We start from the raw sequence: 22704 nt of genomic DNA, 5'->3' as shown, positions 1-22704 counted from the left end.
GCAGTCTTCACTTTGTGTTTCTGTTGGAATAATCAGACATTTTCGTTATTGAATACGGTCATTGGCAATTTCATCACAATAACATACTTACATGACTGTTACACTCCAATGGCATAATTATCTAGGTGGATGTTGCTGTGAGTAGTAAGCAAAAAAAGTTGTAACTTATTTGTTTCAGCTGTGCGTGGTAGCTTGGATGCATTTATGAGTATAAACTGGGATAAGAATAACAAATGAAGAAACTTGGCTCCATCTTTTTATTGTCACAATTACGTGGTAGAACATGCACTGGTTGCCTTAGCAAATGTACTGTACCCATAAAGCACTGAGGGGCAGATGTATCAACATCCGTGTTTGCGATTCTCAAATAGCGACTTTTTAAGAATCGCTATTTGAGAATTGCAAAATGGGATGTATGTAAAAACAAAATCGCAATTTTTTGGCGATTTCTTACTTTTCCTTAATTGTGATTCGCAAATTGCAAAATTGCAATTAAGGAATACTTTCTCATTCATTTCTATGGGCCAGGAGGCCCATAGGAATGAATGGAAAGTTATTCTCAATTTGCGATTCTCAATTTGAATATCGCAAATTGAGAAAAATTTCAAGGTTGCAAGGGTGTCATAAGGACACCCTGATGCACCCCTGAAATTTACATGTGTGCACATATGGCGCACATACATGCCCTAAGGGCATGTATGTGTGTCATATGGCACCTTCACAAATGGCAAAAAGTGCATTTGTGAAAGAAATCGCAAATTACCACCAACTTCAAGTTGGTGGTAATTTGCAATTTCTTAATTAGAAATCGCACAACTTGGGTGCTTCATACATAGCATTTAAGGAATCGCAATTTGCGATTCCTTAAATGCTGACGTAAAATTAAGGAATCGCAAATTTTGCGATTCCTTAATTTTGCGATGCGATTTCAATCATACATCGCATTTTTCGGGTTTTTTTTGTCGCAAACTCTGCTTTTTTGTGAATCGCAGCGTTTGCGACTAAAAAAACGGATGATACATATGCCCCTGACTGACTCAGGTTCTTCCACGCTCTATGGGGGTACAAACTCATATGCTTAGCGTGGGCAGTGAAACTAATGAGCAGTGGCAGCAGCAGGGTAATGCAAATGAGCTATTATCCGCAGGTAAGGACTTGTGTTCAGGTGCGCCCTCACACTCAGCTGCCAGGGGTCTGCCTCTGTAAGTAGGTCACTCGCAGGATGTCTGTAAATTATTTTTATAATGCATGAGGGACTGTTCTACATCTCAAAACTAATACGAACATCTAACTTTTTGTTATATTTAATATTTGTAGTAATTATGAATTCTAAACATAAATCATGTTTCCATTGTAGCACAGCGAGCAGAGGCAGGGTAAATGTATTTTCCAGTCTCCAGTGTAAGCTGAATCTTAGCCAGGACTAATTGTTTTTCTTCCTGCACACCAAGCGGGTATAACCCCAAGATGGAACTACAGAGGCCTTGAGAGCGAGCAGCTTTGGTTTCATAGCTCCCAGCTGCTTCTTTTCACTGTCACTTGGGCGATATATATTTATTTTTTTACTATAAACTCAAGACAACTTTGCTTCACTCCTTCTGTGGTTGAGTATTTCTTGTTCTTTTTTAGGTTTCGCCCTGGGCGTTGCAACTGCGAAGCAGTTGCTTCGCCCACGGCGAAATCTCATGACCCTACATATGGGCTTTGGTTCCGCCTCTGTCTCCCATTGGCTAGCTCCATAAATGGAGGCTAGCCATTGGGAGACAGAGGCTGTCAATCACGCTTTCTCGTGAAAACGCGATTCGGGGGCGTTTCTCGGTCTTTATTTAAGCCCCGCCCCTTTGTCCTGGGCCACGCTGTCATTGGCTGCCGGCCCGGGACACCCCCGTGACGTCATTCCCCGGGCCGCGCTGTGATTGGCAGGCCGGCCCGGGACCTGACTTGTTTTCCATTTCAAACACTGTGACAATTAAAACAAAGTTTCCTTGTAATTTTAAGAGTTTTAAATTCATTAGACGCACTGGGAACCCATTGGGCAGCGGTTGTAAGGAAGAGCAGTCCATAGATGCGATCCATGCCTCTTTGGTAAATCTGAGTACGAGGGCGTGCTGCCAACCTCGTCCCTACCCCCGCACTTCCACGGACTATATACAGCCGAAGGCCCAGGCAGCGGGCAGCAGCTGTTCCCAGACTCTCCGCCAGTCTTAAAATGGCCGCCATGCCGAGGACTCGCTGAGCAGTGCGCACCCTCTGCCGCAGCTGCTGCTTCCTTTCCGGTTTCCTCCCCCGCCTGCTGCTGCCGGAGCTGCCATCCCTGGAAACCTCAGTCCGTATAGCGCTGCCTCAGAGCCAGCGAGGGCTGGGCGGCACCGTTAGCATCGCGACTGTCAAACGGCGGCCCATCCTCCCCGGGCCCAGCAGCAGCCGCAGCGGCACCGGTGAGAGGTGAATGCGTCTCCCGGCGCTATTGTCCTGAGGGTGTCTGGTCCCGGCTCTTCTCACCCCACTCAAGGCACGGACACTAAATGAGGGTCCTTTTCACAAACAAAGAAGGGGGGTGGGGTTGAAAAGTTTCATTTTATTCTCATTGTTATTGTTTAATGGGCAGTTTTATTCTTTTTTTATTTTCTCTCCTTTAATATTATTTACCCCTTCTGCCAACAATGAAAAAAATATCCATCCGCTTCTGTTACAGATGAAACTCCTCTCCCGAGTGACATCCTTTACTGGATAACCATGAACTGTCATCACTTTATGCCCAATTCCTTTTAATTAACGATGCATGCATGTTTCAGAGGCCCAGCAAAGTATGATCATGACTAGCGGTGCGTTTTAAAAACTGAATCGCTAGGAGAAATAAGCACTCGGGATAAATGTTTTAATGCATTTTTATTGTTGTTGGTAAGGGTTTTCCATACAACAGACTTTGTTGTGTTGTTATACGGTGCCTTTGGGCAAACGGTAGTTGTATTTTTAATGCTTTTTGCACGTAAGATGAATCCTCCCTCTCCTATTCTGTAAATACATGAATAATTTATATGTTGAATGGCTACCGGTCTGCATGTGAAAATGGTGACGTAGTCATAGGAAGCACTGCCATCTCGAGCACCGAAACGCACATTAAGTATTCCGTTGTTGCTCTTATTCTGTGGAGTGGACAGGGGCGCATTTATTCGAGAAGCTCCCGTTTGACGGGGTAAATGACGATGAATGCACCTTCCTTGCTTATTGGATGCTATGTTGATCATTTTGTATAGGGGTTTGTGCCAGCATACGTTCGCTTCAAAGCGCTTAGGTGGGAACCGGGGGCGGGGAGGGGGACGGATGGAAAGTTGGAATAGCTAGTTATTGACTACTGCGTTGGTGTAAAGAAAAACTCGACTTATTTAGATTACATTTGAAGACCAGTTGTGTCTTGGAGAGGTCTTGAAAATGAGTCAGAAAGTGGTTGTTTGGATTAAACCGGTCGGCGTTAATCAGTGCCGTCGATATTTATTGTCAAATAGGTATAATCGACAGCAGGCTGCAGTCTTTTTCTTGCACACTGTAGTTTCATATAGAGCTGTCATGTTGAAAGTAGGATATACTTACGTTTCTGTAAGCCACCTAACACCTTTTGAAAAGAAGAAAGCACTGCCATTCTGCAGTATAGTGATCTGCATAATCTCTTGAGCAGGGTACTGAGCCCAACCCTTTTGAGGGAACGTCTGCCCACTTTAAAGTGCATAATTAGCAACTGGACTGTCTAGTGCTGTCATAAACTGGGAAAAAAATCTACAAGCCCTCCTCAAATCAAGGTCAGATCACTAGCAGAATGTAATTTAATGAAAAAATGTCTTTTTTGTTTTTTACTTTCTTTAGAGGGGGGTGGGGTTGGCAGGCTTGCAGACTCACTGTGGCTCCTTCGAAAGGGGGATGAGGGAGGGGGGTTTCATCATTAGAGGGAGGCGGGCCCAGTCTGAAGAGATGGCAGAGAGGGGCTGTTTATGCAACACTGAGACATGCCTGACACCAATCACAGTATCTGCTTAGCTGGCTGGTGAGGCTGTTGAAGATCCACTCCTATGTCAGGAAGGCCTGACATGCAACTACGTCCTCTGCACACGCCAACGTTGGAGCCAGCTACCTGTCAAGCATTATCTCCGTTTCTCCACAGGCAGTCCATTTCTAGTCTCACCCTCTTATTTGTTTCGGACATCGTTCGGACGTGGCTGAGCATGCCTCCCAATGTGGTGCTAATGGTATCCGAGCAAAATCCTTTGGGACATGGAAAAGGTGTCATGCGTCATACGGAATGGAAGTTTGTGCGAGAGCACGCTGTGTCCCATTGATTCTTCCATTGCTTGCCTGTCCGTGTCAGGTGTGCCTGCTGCATTGTTAGTGACTGCGGAGGCTATTGGCAATGTAAATGACAATGCCATTTATTTATCTGTTTTCAAAACCAACACATAAATAAAAAATTTGTCATTTACAATGCCAATAGCTCTAACTTTTCCAAAGGCGAAACCATTGCATTGTAAATGCTTGTTTTAAATATATTTCTAAGTATTTCTTGTTCTTTTTTAAAAATATATTTCTTTCAGCTTCATGGAAAGAAACCTACATTAAAGTGCTATGTTTATTTCTGTCTATATGGAATGAAGATTCCCTTGTCATTCAAACATTATTTCAGACTGAATTTGAAATCAGGACTTTAATGAGGGCTTCCCTCCCATCCAGATGTTACTTCACTTGGTCGGATACCAAGGGAGGGTTCTTTATAGTCCTGGTAGAATGAAAGTGTTTATATTATATTCCTGCTTTTTGTTTCTATCACAATGAAATAAATTCAGAGCTGTGATGAAGGTTCCTTTGCTATCCGACCTTCCTTATAATCCAGTTTCGGTTTCCAAACTGAAGCATAAACTGTACCTCTATGTGCTAATTATTGTATTGTATTGTAATTGCATTTATATAGCGCTTATGCTGTGGTCAGATCTACTGGTGCAAACTTAACTACACACTGGTGGTCAGCACTTACCATTCTGCCAAATGATTTAGCCTCATCACTGCGGCGCGAATTCCGCCGCAGTGCTGAACATTCCAATCGCGGGCGTGGTCATGACGGCTTCCGGCCGTCATCAGCACATGCCCACCGTGACTCATGACGGCCGGGAGCCGTCATGAGCATCGAAGAGGTTAAGAACCTCTCGGCTAACAGCATCAAGGCAAGCATCAAACCAAGGCAGGGGCATGGTGCACTGGCAACCTCTGTGCTGGGCTTGGTCCGCTGCCTTAAAAAACCCTATCACATTACTTCTTTATCAAAAGGTTATTTGGAATCTTCAATGCTCAAACTGTGGGCCTCATTTTGATGTTGGACAGACCACCACTGACAGACTGTCGGTGGCGGTCCGCCCGACAGAGAGGCCATCGGTCCACCACCACATTTTAACGCTTGCTTTCGAGCACAGAGGTTGGGGAAAAGACCGCTGCCTCCGACAGGATCCAAGATCCCGTTGGGGTGGCGGTCGGAATACTATCTCTGCGCAGGCACCACCATAGGGATTAGGATGTCCCTTTCCGGCTGCCTTTTCATGGCTTCCCAAGCATGTCACCCATGGGAAACTGCTGAGTGTGCCAGGCATCACATGGTGCTTGCCACACGGTGCATGGATGTGTATAAAGTGCTTTTTTCTATTGTGGCTTGTACTGTGGACCTTTTCCTGGGCCACAGCACACGTCGCAGTAGAAAAAAGCACTTTCCGACCGTCATGCTGGCGGTTTCATTGTATTAGGGCACGTGGAACCGCCGTCTCATTGTCGGACGGTCTCCTGCCCATTGCAATAGCGGTCGGAGGTCCGACCAACCACCATCGCAATTAAGGCCTATATTTGAGTGACATGTTGTTCATGTTCACCTAACACTTTAAAGTTCAAACAGCCTTTGTTTTCTTGTGCTACCTCTTAAACATTATACCGACTGACTTTGCCAATGCTTGTTTTTCTAAGTAGAAGTAGAAAGACATATTCAGCCAAACCCATGTACACTGTCTAGGTGTCTGAAATCAAACACATTGTGAACAAAAATACAAGCATTTACATGAAACTGAAAGCATACACACATTATCTATTTATATTTTGATTTAACCCTTGGTTTGTGACTTGTTTTTGATAAACAAACAACTTTGCAGTTTAGGTGTCATAGTATCTATGTATGTATCAGTTACCAAATCTGCAAAATTTAGTACAAAGGTTGCATATCTGTTTACTCGTTATCATGGGTGTGTAGAATCTTTCCGTGTCAACACTCCGTGCTCCCTCCAAATGCAGTATAGTGTAGTCTACAGCCCACTGCAGATTTGAGCCCCTTAAACACAGGACACATGGAACATATATATGATGTATTACCACAAGGTTGTTCAAGATATTGGTTTGCTCCATCTGTGTCTGAAGCTGAGCAGCCATAAGGGACTGAGCCTTCCCCTTTAATCTTTTCCACTTTACCTTGGCAATTCCACGCAAGATGACCGACTGAACCTTTAGTGCTCTGTGTCATTTTCTTTCAGATGCAGGTACATTGTTGCAGCAGATTGCATGAATTTCTTTCCTGTATTGGTTCCTAGAGCTCTCTGTTAGTTCAAGGCCGGCTTACAGATTCCTCAGTGACCATCGTCCTATGAGTCTACCATCTAACTGCCCCGTAATCTGGAACGAACACAGCTAGGGTAGATTTTCATTGGCCCAGCCCTTTGCAGCATTTGCTCTTTCTATTTTTCAACTTGGTTGGATTGCACAGCATGATACAATTCAGATGTTCATCCCTGTTCCTTCAAGCTGATTCTTCTGGGCAACATGGGTCTGTAGAACACGAACCGTCTTGCATCCCCGCCGAACTCTCCATCTGTTTCAAGATCTTGTAGCATTGATCACGCTTCGCTTCATCCATTCTACCTGCTTGGTACACTGCGACATTCCTTCTACCTCTGATCTTTGCAATCATGGCCATTCCCATCGCATGGGCTTTCCCCAATCCAGGATCATCAGCCTTATGCCTGCCTCAGACGCTCTTCTCCTTTCGACATGATCGTTGCACTCAACGCCAAGAGATGATCAAGTCGATATTTTTCATTAAGTGCAGCTCTTCAAGTTCACCCATCTTGATACCTTTTCCTGCCAATATGACATACACTCTTGCCAATTTTCTTCTTGCTTTCTGTGTCACCCTACATCACAAGAAGTTTCATCTTTTTCTGTAAACTCCAACCTCTAAGTTTGGAGCATTCTCTTCTGCTGATTCTCTGTTCACGGTGGAGAAATGTAATCCTTTGCTTTCTCTTCATGTTCAAAATCTCCATGAACATTTGGTCTTTACTCATCGTCTTCTGAACCCCATGCTGTTTATTCTCTGACCGCTCTCATATTATGGTCCGAACTTTGAGCACATACGTGGGTTGTACTATGCCCCGGGAAATTGTGGGATGGTGGGAATTGAAACCATAGCAGTGATGTTATAACTGCTCATAATAGCTGAATATTAGCAACCATAACATACTTTTAGCATTACATGTAATTCATGTGCTTGCTGTGGGGACTGCAGAAGATGTAGATTAGATTTTTTATATATATATTTATATATATTTAGTGCATGAATTATGTTTTATTTTCTTTGTTCTTTTTGCAGAGAATGGCAAAATTATCCAGCAAGTCTACTCTGTGTCAGGTACAGTATGACACTCTTTGTTAATCTGGAGATGGGAGTGTGCAATTTAGAGGTGTGCAATATTATAACTTATCAATTTAATTTGGCAAAATTCGTTTTTTTTATCAAATTGCAAAATTCCTAAAGCTTTTCAATTAGCACCTCTGGTGGAATTCTCCCAATTTTGCATGGAAATTCTCCTGCAAAAAGCCAATTTGCATGATTTCTTTTGAGCTAAATAAGTGAACAAGCTCCAAAGAATGATTAACTATTGTTTCTGGAAAAGAATATGCAAAAGTAGATGTGCAGGGTTTTTTCTCCCCAAATAAAAATAAAAAACTGCAACTTTTAGAAATTTGCAAAGTTTTACATATAATTTCATGAAATTCCTTAAAGCAAAGTCCCACAATTTTGCACACCTCTAGTGTGATGCTAAATTTATACTGTTTTTTAAATACCTGGCAAACTATCAATTCCAACCTAAGGGGGGGAGCATTTGAATGATTTTTCTTTTGAAGAGGGTCAGTTTTATTGACAGAATTATTGGTCAAATGTAATGGACAGACAGATTTTAACAATTCATAAGGTATTAAAGGAGGCACCATCTGTTTTTCCACTCCCTTTCAAGTGAACAACAAAAAAGGAAAAACGAATTTGCTTGATTTTCCAAAAGTAGATAAGATGTGGACTTTAGTTCCAGATTCTGTTCTTCTTTGTTTACTGGAACACACCTCTAGATTGACTTACATATTTTATCACATAGTTTACCACAGCCCACACTCGCTTCCACAAACAAGTATAACCGGTCACCTCTTCGAAACATGTGTTAAAAAGGAAGAGTTCCATGCATATGTTCTAAAAGACAGAATGATGTGTTGAGCACCTAGAAGAGGTGAGGAACACACAGCAACTCAGCAGTATCTGAAAGAGTAGAAATATCCAGCATCTTCGGAATATTCTTATGTTAGATATCAAGTATGCACCAGGAAAATCTATGCACCATTTGTGGTTTTTACCCCAACACGTGACATCAGATTGCACATTTCCGACAGCTTTTTATCTTCATTGCAACCATTTGTTAAGCTAGTATTGAAAAAATGTGTGTCACTCAAAACTCTTCTGACCGCCGCAACTCGCCCTGAAATAAACCCGCGATACATCCTTCGAGCGCACCACCACAGAAACAGAAACCTCCTTGTCCCACAGTCTCACGTAATTGATCACAAGGAGACTATCACAAAATGGCCGCCAATGGTGTTTTTAAGTCTTAGTGTGGAAGGCCCCCACCTCTCTGGACCAAGAGGAAGCAGACAAATATTCAACATTATTGGCCAGACATCCCTTCCCCACTAAGAACCTAGAATTCAATCCCCCCTCCAAGACACGACGATGAGATTTGGTTGATACTTCCGTACAGAATGCGCAATATGTTTAATACGTATCTGATCAATTGACAGGGGCATTGGAAATCTAAATATATATAGCAGTTTTCAGAGCTAAGTGTGATGGTGGTCGTGTCTCTTTTTTACTGCAGAACCTAATGCAAAAGGTCTATTTTATTTTACGTATGTGTAAGCGCGGCTGCATTTCACTCCTCACGCCACTGCATGAAGTCAATCCTGTTTGTACGACAGATGAGTTAATCCTCAGAAAGCCAGATTTGCCCAAACTAATTGGGGCTGCCAGGCTTACTGTACATCTACAGCCTTAAATGCTCTGAGTGTACCATAGAAATGGTTGTGCCTCATCAGCGAATATATGTTCCTAACCGTGCTCAATTTGTAAAACAAATAACTGCCAGGGCTCTCGTCGGAGGCCACCGCAGTGTGCACTACTCATAGCGCCTGCCATGCTGCCACTGATAGTAACATTACAACTACTAACAATCACACTCTGTGACAGTTATGACTATTCCAGGCCTTAAAAGCTATAAGAATGAATTGGGCTTCAGGTAGTAGTAATAATAATTGTTAATGAGCAGATCATTCTCCCACCTCGCCGCCAAGATGTGGAACACCCTCCCCATCCGCCTACGGCAGACCGAAGACCTTCTAACCTTCAGGAGACTCCTCAAGACCTGGCTCTTCGAACAGTAGCAGCACCCTCTCCCCTCAGCGCCTTGAGACCCTCACGGGTATGTAGTGCGCTTTACAAATGCTATGATTGATTGATTGAATGTATATTCAATTAGTAATTATCTGTTGTATGGTGATCTCCAAATTAGCCAGACAGCTCCACCTTGTGACAGACTGTCACAAACACCGGTGTTGACATTAAAATGCCGGTTCCGAGCACCAGAACCCCCCGGCCCAAATTAACTACTGATTCCTAATACTTGGTACTTACTTATTTGGTGGATATCACACAAATTACTTTTCCCGCGCAGTAAAAAAATCAGAATGTGAGAAGGTTGGATGCTGAAGCAACGCACAAGATACATCAGTTACACGGTAATCCTTAGATGCTTCAAGATGTGTGTCATCCAGGTGATATTTGTTTGGAAAAAACCTTTGAGCAGGAGGATTTGGTGTTTGAAGGGACACTTTGAAGATGCTCCAGAAGGGTATGGATTTCAGGTGAAGTGGGACATTCTAGTCAAAGGACATCACTGTGTGAAATGAGAGGGACCACTGGGTGGTGTGGGTGTGAGGCTGGTAAAGTACTGTTTGCGGTTGTAGTGAAGAAACACCTGAAGGGCTGAAGGGGGTATACTCTGAATTGGTAGGTACTTTAGAACAAGCAGCTCTTGTCAGAGTTCAGATGCCTGTGTAAGATGTGGAATGATAAGAATGACTAGGTTGTGAAGATGGTTGGGTGGTTTCTAGGCTGATAAGACACTGTTTTGTTTGCTTGTGATGGGTGCACTAGGGATGCACAGGGAGGTGATCCACACAAGGTAGAGGCCAGGCTATGAATGGAAATACATATTAGAATGAGGATTTTATGAGGGAGATTTTGTAGACCATGGTCTTCCTTCTTCACCCTTGAAAAAGAAGGGTGAATGGGAAGCGTGGGAGGTCAGAACCGGTAAAGTGTCTTCAGTAAATAAAGGTTAACCCTTTCCGTGCTCATGACGAGTCCAGCTCGTCATGCTGCACGGTGGACGTGTGCTCATGACGAGCTGGACTCGTCATGCTGCTGCGGTGCCTCCCACGTGCAGCGAATTCCCTGCCTGTGCGGGCGTTCTAAAGGAGTGGGCGGAGTCATGACAAGTCCAGCTCGTCATGAGCACAGCTCCACTGTGCATCATGACGAGATGGACTCGTCATGAGTACCGCGGCGCCGTGCGAGGCCGCTCCCCCCCCCGCACCGCGGGGGAATTAGCCTCGCGTGGAAGGGGTTAAAGACTTTTATTACAGTTTGGGTGGATTAGTGGCTGAATTAGGGTCTTGGCAGCAAGAGGAGGCACTGGTTTGTTTTGAAATATCAAATGTTGGTTTGTTAAAAAAGTAACCTTTCAAAGTCATGGAAGAGGAGAATCAAATTATGCTGTCAAAATGAACCTCCAGTCTGTGGTCAGGAAGGGAGGGTGGAGGAGAAATGAAAGAAATTAGCAAATGAATAGTTTTTAGATGTGGTGAAGATTGGATTCTAACAGCAACGTATTAATCATGAGTGTGTCAAGGACGGTTGTTTGAGAAGGAGCCAAGAAGGATCTGAAACATAGGGAATCCCTAGTGGAGGCTATAGAGAGGCAAAGGCAATGAGTCCTAAGCATTGACTGATCCTCAGGCCCCGCCCCGCAGCAGAAATAAAAGATGTGGGCTGAGACACTATAATGTTCATGAAAAACAGAGGTAAGGCAGGCAAAAATAAATATGCACAAAAATGACTTGCTTTGTGTTAGAAATTGGGCTTTTAGGTTGTGGGGTGTGAGCACTTCTCAAGGAGAAGCTACAAACCTAGTCAGGGTGGATAGTCAGGGTGGATCACAAAAGTCACTGAATTAATGTGTGCTTCACCCTCTGGTACCACGGCACAGAAGAAGTCAGGCTTAACTTAGCGGCAATGTGTAAAGTATGTATGCAGTACTTAACAAGTAATAAAGTGAGAACACAATACAAGAAAAATACCACACCAATTTAGAAAAATAGAGTAGAATTTAATAAATTATTGGACATTAAAATGACAAAAATCCAATCATTAGAACTGGAGTTAAGATTTGTTTGGTTAAAACTATCACCTGAAAGATCAAAACTCCAATCGCGTAAATCTACTCGCATGAGACAGAAGCAAAGTGGAAAGTTATGGCCGACTACTGTAGAGCACAGTTCAGATACATGAAGTGGACTGGGCCCAGCCTCCGCTTACCTTCAACCTTAAAATAAATGTTCAGAAGGAATGACTCAGAAGGTAAAGTTCAGAGGGGCAAGGCAGCCGGGGGTGTTCGAGGAGAAGAGGTTCTCCCCCGGAAGCTGCTGGACTAAGTCTCTTTTTTGGAAGTCAAAAATCTCCAACGGGACAAAGTTGCAGGCTGTATGGAGGGCTCTACAAGGTCAGATGCCCTTCTGAGGAGGAGCAGCTTCTCAGAAGCACATGTGTTGCTGCGGAGAAGAACGTAGTGGGAGCAACCGCAAAGTCAGGCTGACAAGCGATGCACCTTGGTTGGATTGGTGATCAGGTAGGTCCTGGTTTTCTGTCGCTTCTCAGGGCACTTTTTGGCAGAAAAAATTCTAAGTCCCACGTTTTGCTGTTTGGGCACCTTTGGCCCTTCCAAGGGTCCAAGACTGGGTGGGCATCATTTGCAGGGTAGGACTCACTTCAGGCAGGGTCCACGTTGTTGGAGCTTGATGTGTCCCTGTAGCACTAAACAGGAGGCCATTCATCTAGCCCTTAGAGTCACTCTGGTAGTCCTGAGGTAAAGCAGCAAGGCAGTCCTCGAGCAGTGGGGCAGTCCTCTGAGGGTTCAAGGCAGGCTTCAGGCAGCAGGGCAATCCTTTGAAGTTAATAGCAGGCCTCAAGCAGCAGGGCAGTCCTCTGAAGTTAATGGCAGGCTTCAAGCAGCAGGGCAATCCTCCGAAGTGCAGGACAGGCCTTCTGATTGTCCTGTGCAGGTTCAGGAGTGAACTGATGAGGGGTCTTTTAGAGAGGTGTGGTGCCGCGGCCAGGGTGACTGACTCCGGAATCTGGGGATCACGGCGGCAGAATAGCCCAGCACCATGTGACTCTGGGCAATAGCTTGCTTAATGTTTCCGACGGCCCCCAGCGCCCAGAGACCCTAACGGGTGATGATTCGCACTTTACAAATGTGGATTATTATTATTATTATGATTATACCTAGTGCCAGCTTTGAAGTTAAAGGAACTCCTGGAGTTTTCTCCCACAAATGGTTCTGGAATTTCCTACCTCCCTGCCCATGGTCCAAAGGGTCACAAAGGTTAGAGTGAAGTTTTTGTTCTTGTGAGTGTGCTGAGGCAGCTCCTTTGGAAGGCAAGTGGGGCTGTGCACAGCTCCATCGCTCAGATCCTGGCAGGATGGCCCATCATGCCAATACCTAAAACCTCTTTTTGTTACTGTCTGGGAGGAATACACAAGGGCCAATTGCCAGCCACACCTACTAATGTGACGCAGAACCCAGGCTGCAGACACCAAATGGTGAAGACCAGAAAATGATTCACTCGGAAAGAGAATTCACACCCCAATTTTTCATCTTAATCTGAAACAACGCTCTCAGGATGAATTTTGTGGCGTGCTACTCCAGATTTGCGCTCTGTCCGTGCACGATGATTACTATGCAAGAAGCTGGTAAACCGGGTTCTTTAACACATGCAGGGTGCACAGCCTAACAGCCGGGCCCATCGGCCCTGGTAGCTCCATATTTAAGTGTAAACAAAGTCCTCATTTCTTAACCAATCTTGTCCACTTTTTTAATCCACTTTTTAAATTCAAATTGAAACAATATTTGTGGAAGAGGTGTGGCGCAGGGTGCCTGAATCCCGACTACGGGGTTCAAGGTTCGATCCCCGGTGCTGGCGGCAGGTTAGTCAGCACCATGTGACTCTGGGCAATAGCTTGTCTAATCTTTCCAAGGGCCTCTAGCTCCGGAACACCACTTCGGAGGTAGCTGTGCGCTTTACAAATACTGGTATTTCATTTCATTTTCATGAGACGTGAATATTCAAATCTTCCATGCATTTCGAGAATAATCTCTCCTTCAGTGGTAACTGTAAAACATTCAAAGAAAACGTCCCTTTATGATCAACATTATAAAATCATGTCTCCCCCGCCATTGTAAAGACACCGTAAAACTTACCCTGAAAATAATACACATTTTGCTGCTAAAAATGTTCCAAAATAATCCATCTGTGCAAACCGAACTCCGCCCACTAATTAATTCTTCCGCATAGGCGAGGAATTTGCACCAAGCTCAAGCATCGGCGGCGTTCGGACGGCCCGTCCTGAGCACACGCCCAGCGTGACGTAGGATGGCCGGGGGGCCGTCCAGAGCACACAAGGGGTTCATATTATACTGCCCATGCTGCTCCATCAAATAAAAATGTAACTTCTGACAATCAAATAAAGCGAGCACATTACTCCACCGCCATCCTTCACATGCAAGATAGCCTCTCTCCAACCTGTTACACCTTAAAACAATTTGCCTCGTGACCCGATAAACGTCCCTGACCCTCTGCCCACAGCCAAAATAAAAGAAATACTCACAATATAACCCTGCTTCAAACAAATGAATACATTTGAGATACACAAGAATAAATATGGTATCGTGAACATAGAACATAATCAATGTACTAATATTTTAAAAACCGAAACAATAAAAACATCAACGAATACATAAACCATGATTAGTGCAGAGGCTGATCGTGCACGCGAAGGATGGCGGTGAAGTAATGGGCTTGTTTTATTCGATCGCTGGAGACTTAGTAAGTCATATTTTTATTTGATGAAGCAGCATGTTATTTTAATTGTAGGTGAATAATGAGCAGTATAATATTACGCATGGTTTGCACAGATGAATAATTTTGGAAAGTTTTTAGGAGCAACATGTGTATTATTTTCAGAGTAAGTTTTATGGTGTGTTTACAATGCGGGGTAGACGTGCTTTTATAATGTTGATCATAATGGGACGTTTTCTTTGAATGTTTTACAGTTACCCCGGAAGAAGAGATTAATCTCGCAAACGCATCGGGTTAAGTTGTTAAAATCGAGACATTACATTACATTACATATTGAGGGATATACCACTGTGGATTGCAACATTTTGGAAACAACTGAATGTGAATAATACATATGAATATTTACGTCTCAACTTGTTTAAATTTTAATTTTAAAAGTGGATTAAAAAAGTGGACAAGATTGGTTAAAAAGTGAGGACTTGGTTTGAACTTAAATATGGAGCTCCCAGGGCCGATGGGCCCGACAATTATGCTGTGCACCCTGCATCTGTTAAACTACCTGGTTTACCAGCTTCTTGCATAAGGCAAGAAAATGCCAACTTTCTTAAAAAACCATTTTCAGAATTGTGACTTAAAATCCAACTTTATCATTCAAGAAGATTTAAAAGTAAAATAATTTGGTCACCAAATATGACATTTCTACCTGTTCCTAAACAAAATTATTTGTTATTAAATGCAACACTGTAACCCAATGTTATCCTATGGGAGAGGTAAGACTCGCATTAGTGAAAAATACATTTGTAAGATTTTCCGTACCAGGACATGTAAAACTTAAAAGTATATGTCCATTCTTTTCTAATTCAATGCTTTTGATATTGATGTTTATGGCCTTCCTTAGGGGTGACTTATATGTATTAAAAAGTGAGTTTTCGTCCTGGAAGATGGTTTATTTTGCCAGGTCGAATAGACAATTTAAAACTGTACACAGGCTGCAGCGGCAGGCCTGAGACATGTTTTGAAACGCTACTTAAATGGGTGGGACAATAAGTGCTGCAGGCTCACCATTAGCATTTTATTTTTAGGCCCTGGGTACATGTTGTACCAATTCCTAGGGACTTATAAGCACAATAAATGTGCCAATATCAAGCACATTTGCCCTGGTTAACAGTGGTAAAGAGTTCTAGAGACAACTATAACTCAAAGCAAATTTCACCAAACAAGAGGAGAGAAGACAAAATGTTTGGGTGAAAGACCCGGCTAAGGCTGACAGGTCTACCAGTTTGGTAGAACTAGTCCTAAAGATCTAGAAAGAAGTTGGATTCTATTAAGACTGACTTTATTCTTTCCAGTCTATACATTAGCAGCCAATATATATTGCATATATGTATATGGTATTTTTATAGCACCACCTTAGGCCAACAGGCAGTGGACAACCAAGGTTAGGTAGGCTCCGTCACACAGTCATTCAGTCATTCTTGTCCCAATGAGGCTATGCTGGCGTCTCTTCAACTTCGAGCTGCGGATTATGCAACTTAGAACCACACGCAGCTCCATTCACTTCACGGGCAATCCTCAGCATCATTTGTTGGCCCCAAATAATGGATGGGAAACCTTTAAAGAAAGCTCATTACACCTGTGTACTGGACTGTGGAGCACATATCACCAGGAAAGTGTCTCAGTCCTATCCTCCACCTTGAACAGATTTGAAGCCGGTTGAGATCAAGACTCAGTAAACAAGTCACCAGGCCAACATGGACAATGTTTAGCACAACTGATTTAGAAGTGCCTCCCAAATGCTACACTAGGTGTCAGTGCTAACAAGGTGGACGCGCGCAAAACAATCCACCAGTACTGAAAAAGGTGAGGCATTACCAAGAGATCTGAGAAACAAGGTTGGTTTCTCAGTACACTGTCACAAGTTTGTCTTAAGTGTCAGAAAGAACCAGTTTTGTTTGTTTTTTATTCGGCACTGCTGCTCCTTTGTGAGAAAACAGCCGAACAACGAGTGAACAACCACAGACTGAAATGGAAATTTTGGGAAAAAGAGGCCCATCATAACAGAAGGAAAAGGAACCAATTTATGTTATGTTATGTTATGTTATAACTACTTATATAGCGCTCAGCTGCCGCAGCAAAGGGGCGTCCCGGCGCTTACAGCAGCTAGAAGAACAGCCTACTACGGTGGAGCCCAGTAAGACAGATTCCAGCAAGAACTTATTATTTTTTTAAGGGAAAAAGGTGAGTTTTGACTGCCTTCCTGAAGGTCAACAGGTCGTCCAGTTCTCGTATGTGGGCGGTAATGAGTTCCGCAATTTTGCCGCCAGATAGCGGAAGGTGCGGCCTCCCGCTCTGCAGCGTTTTATCCGAGACACCATAACCAAATGCTGCCCCGTAGAACGTAATGCACGGGAAGGGAATTTAGTCACCTCTTTGGTTGTACCTCTCCTGGAGTTCCATTCACTGGTCTTCCTTAGAGAAACACTGAAATAAATCACTCAGAAATTGACCCAACAATTTAAACTCTCAGATCAAAAATATCAGAAATAATAAGCAAAAACCAAATCCGAAAACATCAAGCGGAGGAGACGGAAGGGGTCTCTCCACTTCAATAGCAGACTGATGGGCTTTCTGGAGGGGGTAAAATGCCAGATGCAATCAGATTTATGGAAAGCTGGTTGTTGCTAACCATTGAAATACCAACACTGTCCTTTTTTAATTAAAAAGGGTGTGTATGGTCCTAACAAAGACAATCACTCCTGGTGAGAAAACATATTTATTGACAAGATACTGCAGCAAGGAAACAGAACAGTCAACTCATGCATAAATTTTCCAAACTGCTGATGGTTCCTGATTATAAAATGTGTCCCAAAAATACATAAACCTTTTAACCTGTAAACCTGTAAAGGCAAACATCACAAAAAGCACAGCAGAAATATATGCAAATTTATCTAGAACACCTCAAGGGCATACATAATGCAAAAAAAATCTTTCTTTGATTACCAAAATACTGCAGAAAAATGATTTAGGGAGTTGAGTGACAACTGAGTGAAGCAGAAATGTTTCACATGGAGAAGAAATAGCGGGAGGGCAGACACCCAATTCTAGATCAAGAGCCACGGACTGCAAGCCGATAGCTCATGAAGTCCAGTAACGCATGCGTACACATCTCAATAACGTAGAGATGGCGACAAGGCAGTTGATGGAGTGCAAGATTTGCCTTTGGGGCACACAGAAAGCAAATGCAGTTTTCCTTATTTGATGATCTGGACAGGGAATGCCATTGAGAGGAGGGGTATAACCAGGGAGTTCAGGTGAGCTGGAAAGTGTCTAGATATGTACACCAGCTGCAAGTTGCTGATGTGTATGGATCAATAAGTGGCCAGTTTTATGAACTATTGTAGTGTGATGAGTTCAATATGTGTCAGGTGGTGGTGTAGGTGGGCACCAGCATTCATTGTTGAGGACTACGGCTTTTTTTCATGATTGGACTTTGACCAAGAACAAGAGAGAGAGGGAGAAAAGGGAGCAAGAAGGAGGAGGAACAAAACTAAAAAAAGGGAAAAAGAAAGGATGAAAAATAACCTGAAAGAGACAAGGAGACTAGGATGGTGGAAGAAAGAGACATGATGTGGGCTCAAGTCCACTCAGCCTTGATATGTAGCAATCTCAGCATTAGGGGGAGCCAGCGGCATTACTTTGGGTGTCGCATGTCTTATCTTGCATGAAAGATTAAGCACTACTGTAGTGGCAGCTGTTGTGTGTTGTAGAGCGGTACAAAAGGGGGTGGTGATGGATGGAGCATCTGAACCAATCAAATACTCACACCCAGTCAAAAGATCTGGGTTTAATCCATCACCGTTCTTTAGCCCACTCTGCCACCCCAGTTCAGACATGGCCATATGCAAATCAGTTGGACCCTGTACCTCATGGGAACAGTCCAGCCCGAACTGCCAAGCCATGTCTTCTCAAGTATTTCTCTCTTTACCAGGGGCTTTTAAGTGAAGGTGGAAAGGTTGGGAAGGTTGGCTCTTCTGCCCAATCCTGGGGTGCCACATCATTACTCTATCCCTGCCCCAACCCTCCTACAAAGCATTCTGGGACATTTAAGCATGGTGACTTCAAGTGGTCTATGAAAAGATCTTTCCTGAGAGCTCGGCCCCAATGTGACACAGTTGCCTGATCCCTTCCCACTAAAACTTCAATGGGGAGCCCCTCCTTTCTTTTGTCCAAGAGGTCTGGCTTGCCTCTTTTTTCTGTGGGTTTAGGCTTGCCCAGGCCAGCTGCATTGATTAATTTACACCTGCAGATTTTGTCCCCACCCCTTCCTTTCCCAGAAACTGGCCCAAGCCCTATTAATGGGTCTATTGTTTGGGGAGGCATTCCATCCTTCCACTGACCATCAGAGTAACTTGGCCCAGTAGAGGGAACAAAGGCCTGGAACCTGATTATGGCTAAGCACAGAAATTACCATTCTCAAAGTGCCATAAGAGAACAGTTATCATAAACTTGACGGTGAATTGGCACTCATTCTACTTATTTAACCCAAAATTGATACCTGACCAGTCTTTCTAGGTCTAAGTATGGGGAAACTGTGCAGTGGCGCAGATTTTGCCTTAAGGTATAGTACCGTGAGCACACAGCCTTTCAGTAAGTACTACAGACCTACACTGTGAATGCCCAATGACATTATAAGGCATACCCCAGGTCAGTGCCAATCTCTGAAGGGTTGTATCAAATGTGAGCAACCGTTGACGCCTGAATTTCCGTTAGGATATCAAGGCTTTCCTAGAGTAGAAGAAGAAGGAGGTAAATCGGGTCCCGAAGGGGTATGTTGGTTTTCCTCTGCCTAATCTTTAGCCAATGGGGTATCCAAAGATATTGGAGTTGACGCTTCACTCACTTATCGTGACATGCTTCATCATAGGCGTCTATCGACACCCATTTAAGATGGCACTACCTGGGCGGACTCAACCAAAGATGTGATGGGAGTTCTTATATAAAGCAAGTGCTGGTCATGCAGGGACCCAGATGAGAGATATTAAAAATACCTTCAGTTGTACCCCTTCCAAAGTGCCAAAATGTTTCGGAAAGCGCTAGGAGCCCACGTGGGTCTGGGTCATGTGTTTGTGTGTAACCAACCCTGAGCCTCTTAGCCAAGCTGCAGCAGACCTTATCCTAAAAGGCGGACACTGGAGATTAGCACACTCGGTCCATTTTCCCAAAATTTACAATGAAGTAAACTCAGGTAGTGAGACAGACGCACAGTAAAAGTCCAAAATCCGATCCGTCAAAAAGCGAAAAATTCAGGGGGATTAAGTAGGTGAAACCCACTTTGTTACACGCATTATTTAGGATAACACCACATCTTGCATGCTGGAGGATGCAAAGCAAGTTGAAACAAATAAAAATATGTTTTCCACAAAGAACACAAGACCCCATGAGGGCCTCAAAGGAAAAACATCACTGACAGTTCATGAGTTAGGAATTTGACATGTACTGGTTTGAAGGGGCAAATCAAATCCCATCTCATACAATTCAATTAAATGATTACTAGTTGACATGGCACCATGCCACTGGGTACTCCATATTCCAGTTCAGTTTTTCTTTCTACTATCAGTGTATGGGTTTAGGGGGTCAGTCCTTCACCTCTTTCGTAGATGCTCTGAGGAAAGGGTGGGCCCTTCCAGAAACCACGATGTCTGTCTGCTCTTGGTGTTACACAAGTTAAAAAGAGGAAGGTTCAGTCTGACGGCATGTGTAGGAAATAGCCCATACATGCAAAAAACTCCAATTGCAATATCCCAATTGTAGGGCACTTCTTGCAAGGCTGAGGATTTGGATCTGGGTAATACCAGGCTAGGAGTAGAGCGTGTGCTGCATAGACTGGAGGAGAGCTATAGCTGGCTCGATAGGAGCTGTGCCGGAGCAAAAACAGAGAATCCAACAGTGGAGTTGAAACACATTGGTACACTAATCATAGGATCTATACGTACATATACTATACATACTATACATACTAGTAGACCAGAAACAAACTAAAAGGAAGATGATGGTCTATTAACAGGAACTATCTAAGAGGAAGGGGCTTATCCCTGAACCAGAGCCCCCAGGCAGGAAGGGGCTGGACCATAAACAGGAACCACCTGACAGGAAAGGGCTGGGCCCAGAACAGGAACTAACTGACAGGAAGGGGCTGGACCCAGAACAGGAACTAACTGACAGGAAGGGGCTGGACCCAGAACAGGAACTAACTGAAAGGAGGGGCTGGGCCTAGAACAGAAATTAACTGACGGGAAGGAGCTGGACCCAGAACAGGAATTAACTGACAGGAAGGGGCTGGGCCCAGAACAGGAACTAACTGACAGGAAGGGGCTGGACCCAGAACAGGAAGTAACTGATAGGAAGGGGCTGGACCCAGAACAGGAACTAATTGACAGGAAGGGGCTTGACCCAGAACAGGAACTAACTGAAAGGAGGGGCTGGGCCTAGAACAGAAATTAACTGACAGGAAGGAGCTGGACCCAGGACAGGAACTAACTGACAGGAAGGGGCTGGGCCCAAAACAGGAACTAACTGACAGGAGGGGGCTGGACCCAGAACAGGAAAAACTACCTGACAGGAAGGGGCTGGACCCAGAACAGGAACTAACTGACAGGAGGGGCTGGGCCCAGAACAGGAAAAACTAACTGACAGGAAGGGGCTGGACCCAGAACAGGAACTAACTGACAGGAGGGGCTGGGCCCAGAACAGGAACTAACTGACAGGAAGGAGCTGGACCCAGAACAGGAACTAACTGACAGGAAGGGGCTAAGCCCAGAACAGGAATTAACTGACGGGAAGGAGCTGGACCCAGAACAGGAACTAACTGACAGGAAGGGGCTGGGCCCAATACAGGCACTAACTGACAGGAGGGGGCTGGACCCAGAACAGGAACTAACTGACAGGAGGGGGCTGGACCCAGAACAGGAACTAACTGACAGGAAGGGGCTGGACCCAGAACAGGAACTAACTGACAGGAGGGGCTGGGCCCAGAACAGGAAAAACTAACTGACAGGAAGGGGCTGGACCCAGAACAGGAACTAACTGACAGGAAGGGGCTGGACCCAGAACAGGAACCAACTGACAGGAAGGGGCTGGAATCAGAACAGGAACTAACTGACAGGAAGGGGCTTGGCCCAGAACAGGAACTAACTGACAGGAAGAGGCTGGTCCCAGAACAGGAACTAACTGACAGGAAGGGGCTGGACCCAGAACAGGAACTAACTGACAGGAAGGGGCTGGGCCCAGAACAGGAATTAACTGACAGGAAGGGGCTGGACCCAGAACAGGAACTAACTGACAGGAAGGGGCTGGGTTTTAGAAACTGACATAATGAAATGTTGTTCATGTTTGGCGGCCATATTAGAATGGACTTGTTTGTTTAGTGGCAGTCATAAGACAGAGTTTGTGTTTGGTCACCTTCCAAGAAAGCAGCTGGTGTTTGGTGGACTCTGTGTTTGGAGGTCATATTAGAATCGCGAAAGGGGGTGGACTAAAACGTCTCTCTTCTAGCCTTGCTCACTGCTGGCTCGGAACCATAACTTCTACAATCTATTATAACCTATAACTTTAACTTAATTGTTTCATTTGAGGTGAACAAGGACTGTAAATAGACTGCATTTTTTAAATAACATCCTATGACTTGTAGTGGAATATGGTGTCCAAAAGAACAGAAGTTCAGGTTGTAAAATCAGCAGCTGTCAACAATTGCATGCAAAATGCTCTTCGCATATTCAAATCCCAGAGCTTCTGAGGAATAGCATTTAATTTGATAGAAGTAACGCCTCCTATTTACAGTGCAACAAAGCCACAACTCTGCAACAGAAAACACTAAATGCGAGAGGAGATATTTTAATTCACATTTCCAGGCTGTCTGCATGCGCGGGGAACCCTCCAGATCAGGTTGAATGAACTGTGAGCAATGTGTGCACGGCTGGTCTCACCCAGGCCTCAGCTGGGGGCACAGAAGCGTGGGATAATGCGTGACACGCGGTGTGCGGTGCGTTGTGCAGCACAGCTGCAGGCATGGGCATCCCTGCCCTTGGAATGACGGGGGGGAGCAGACTTGCACTCTATGAAATGAGCGTGTTTGAGACTGCCCCAGGGGGCAGAGTTTCTCCAACAGCATTGTGG

The 22704-nt window shown here is 44.3% G+C and overlaps 1 protein-coding gene across 1 annotated transcript in view; it reads left to right on the top strand.

Annotated features, from left to right (window-relative positions):
• KCNH8 (potassium voltage-gated channel subfamily H member 8) overlaps positions 1-22704 on the top strand; it is a 938852-nt gene that overhangs the window by 832913 nt on the left and 83235 nt on the right. Inside the window, exon 12 of the mRNA XM_078662854.1 lies at positions 7664-7702. Coding sequence (XP_078518980.1) covers positions 7664-7702 — 39 coding nt within the window. The remainder of the gene's footprint in view (positions 1-7663; positions 7703-22704) is intronic.

This window comes from Lissotriton helveticus, chromosome 10 (genome assembly GCF_964261635.1).
Source record: "Lissotriton helveticus chromosome 10, aLisHel1.1, whole genome shotgun sequence".
In the NCBI taxonomy this organism is placed as follows: Eukaryota; Metazoa; Chordata; class Amphibia; order Caudata; family Salamandridae; genus Lissotriton; species Lissotriton helveticus.
Note: the sequence above shows the minus strand (reverse complement) of the source record. Positions and strands in the feature narration are given on the sequence as shown.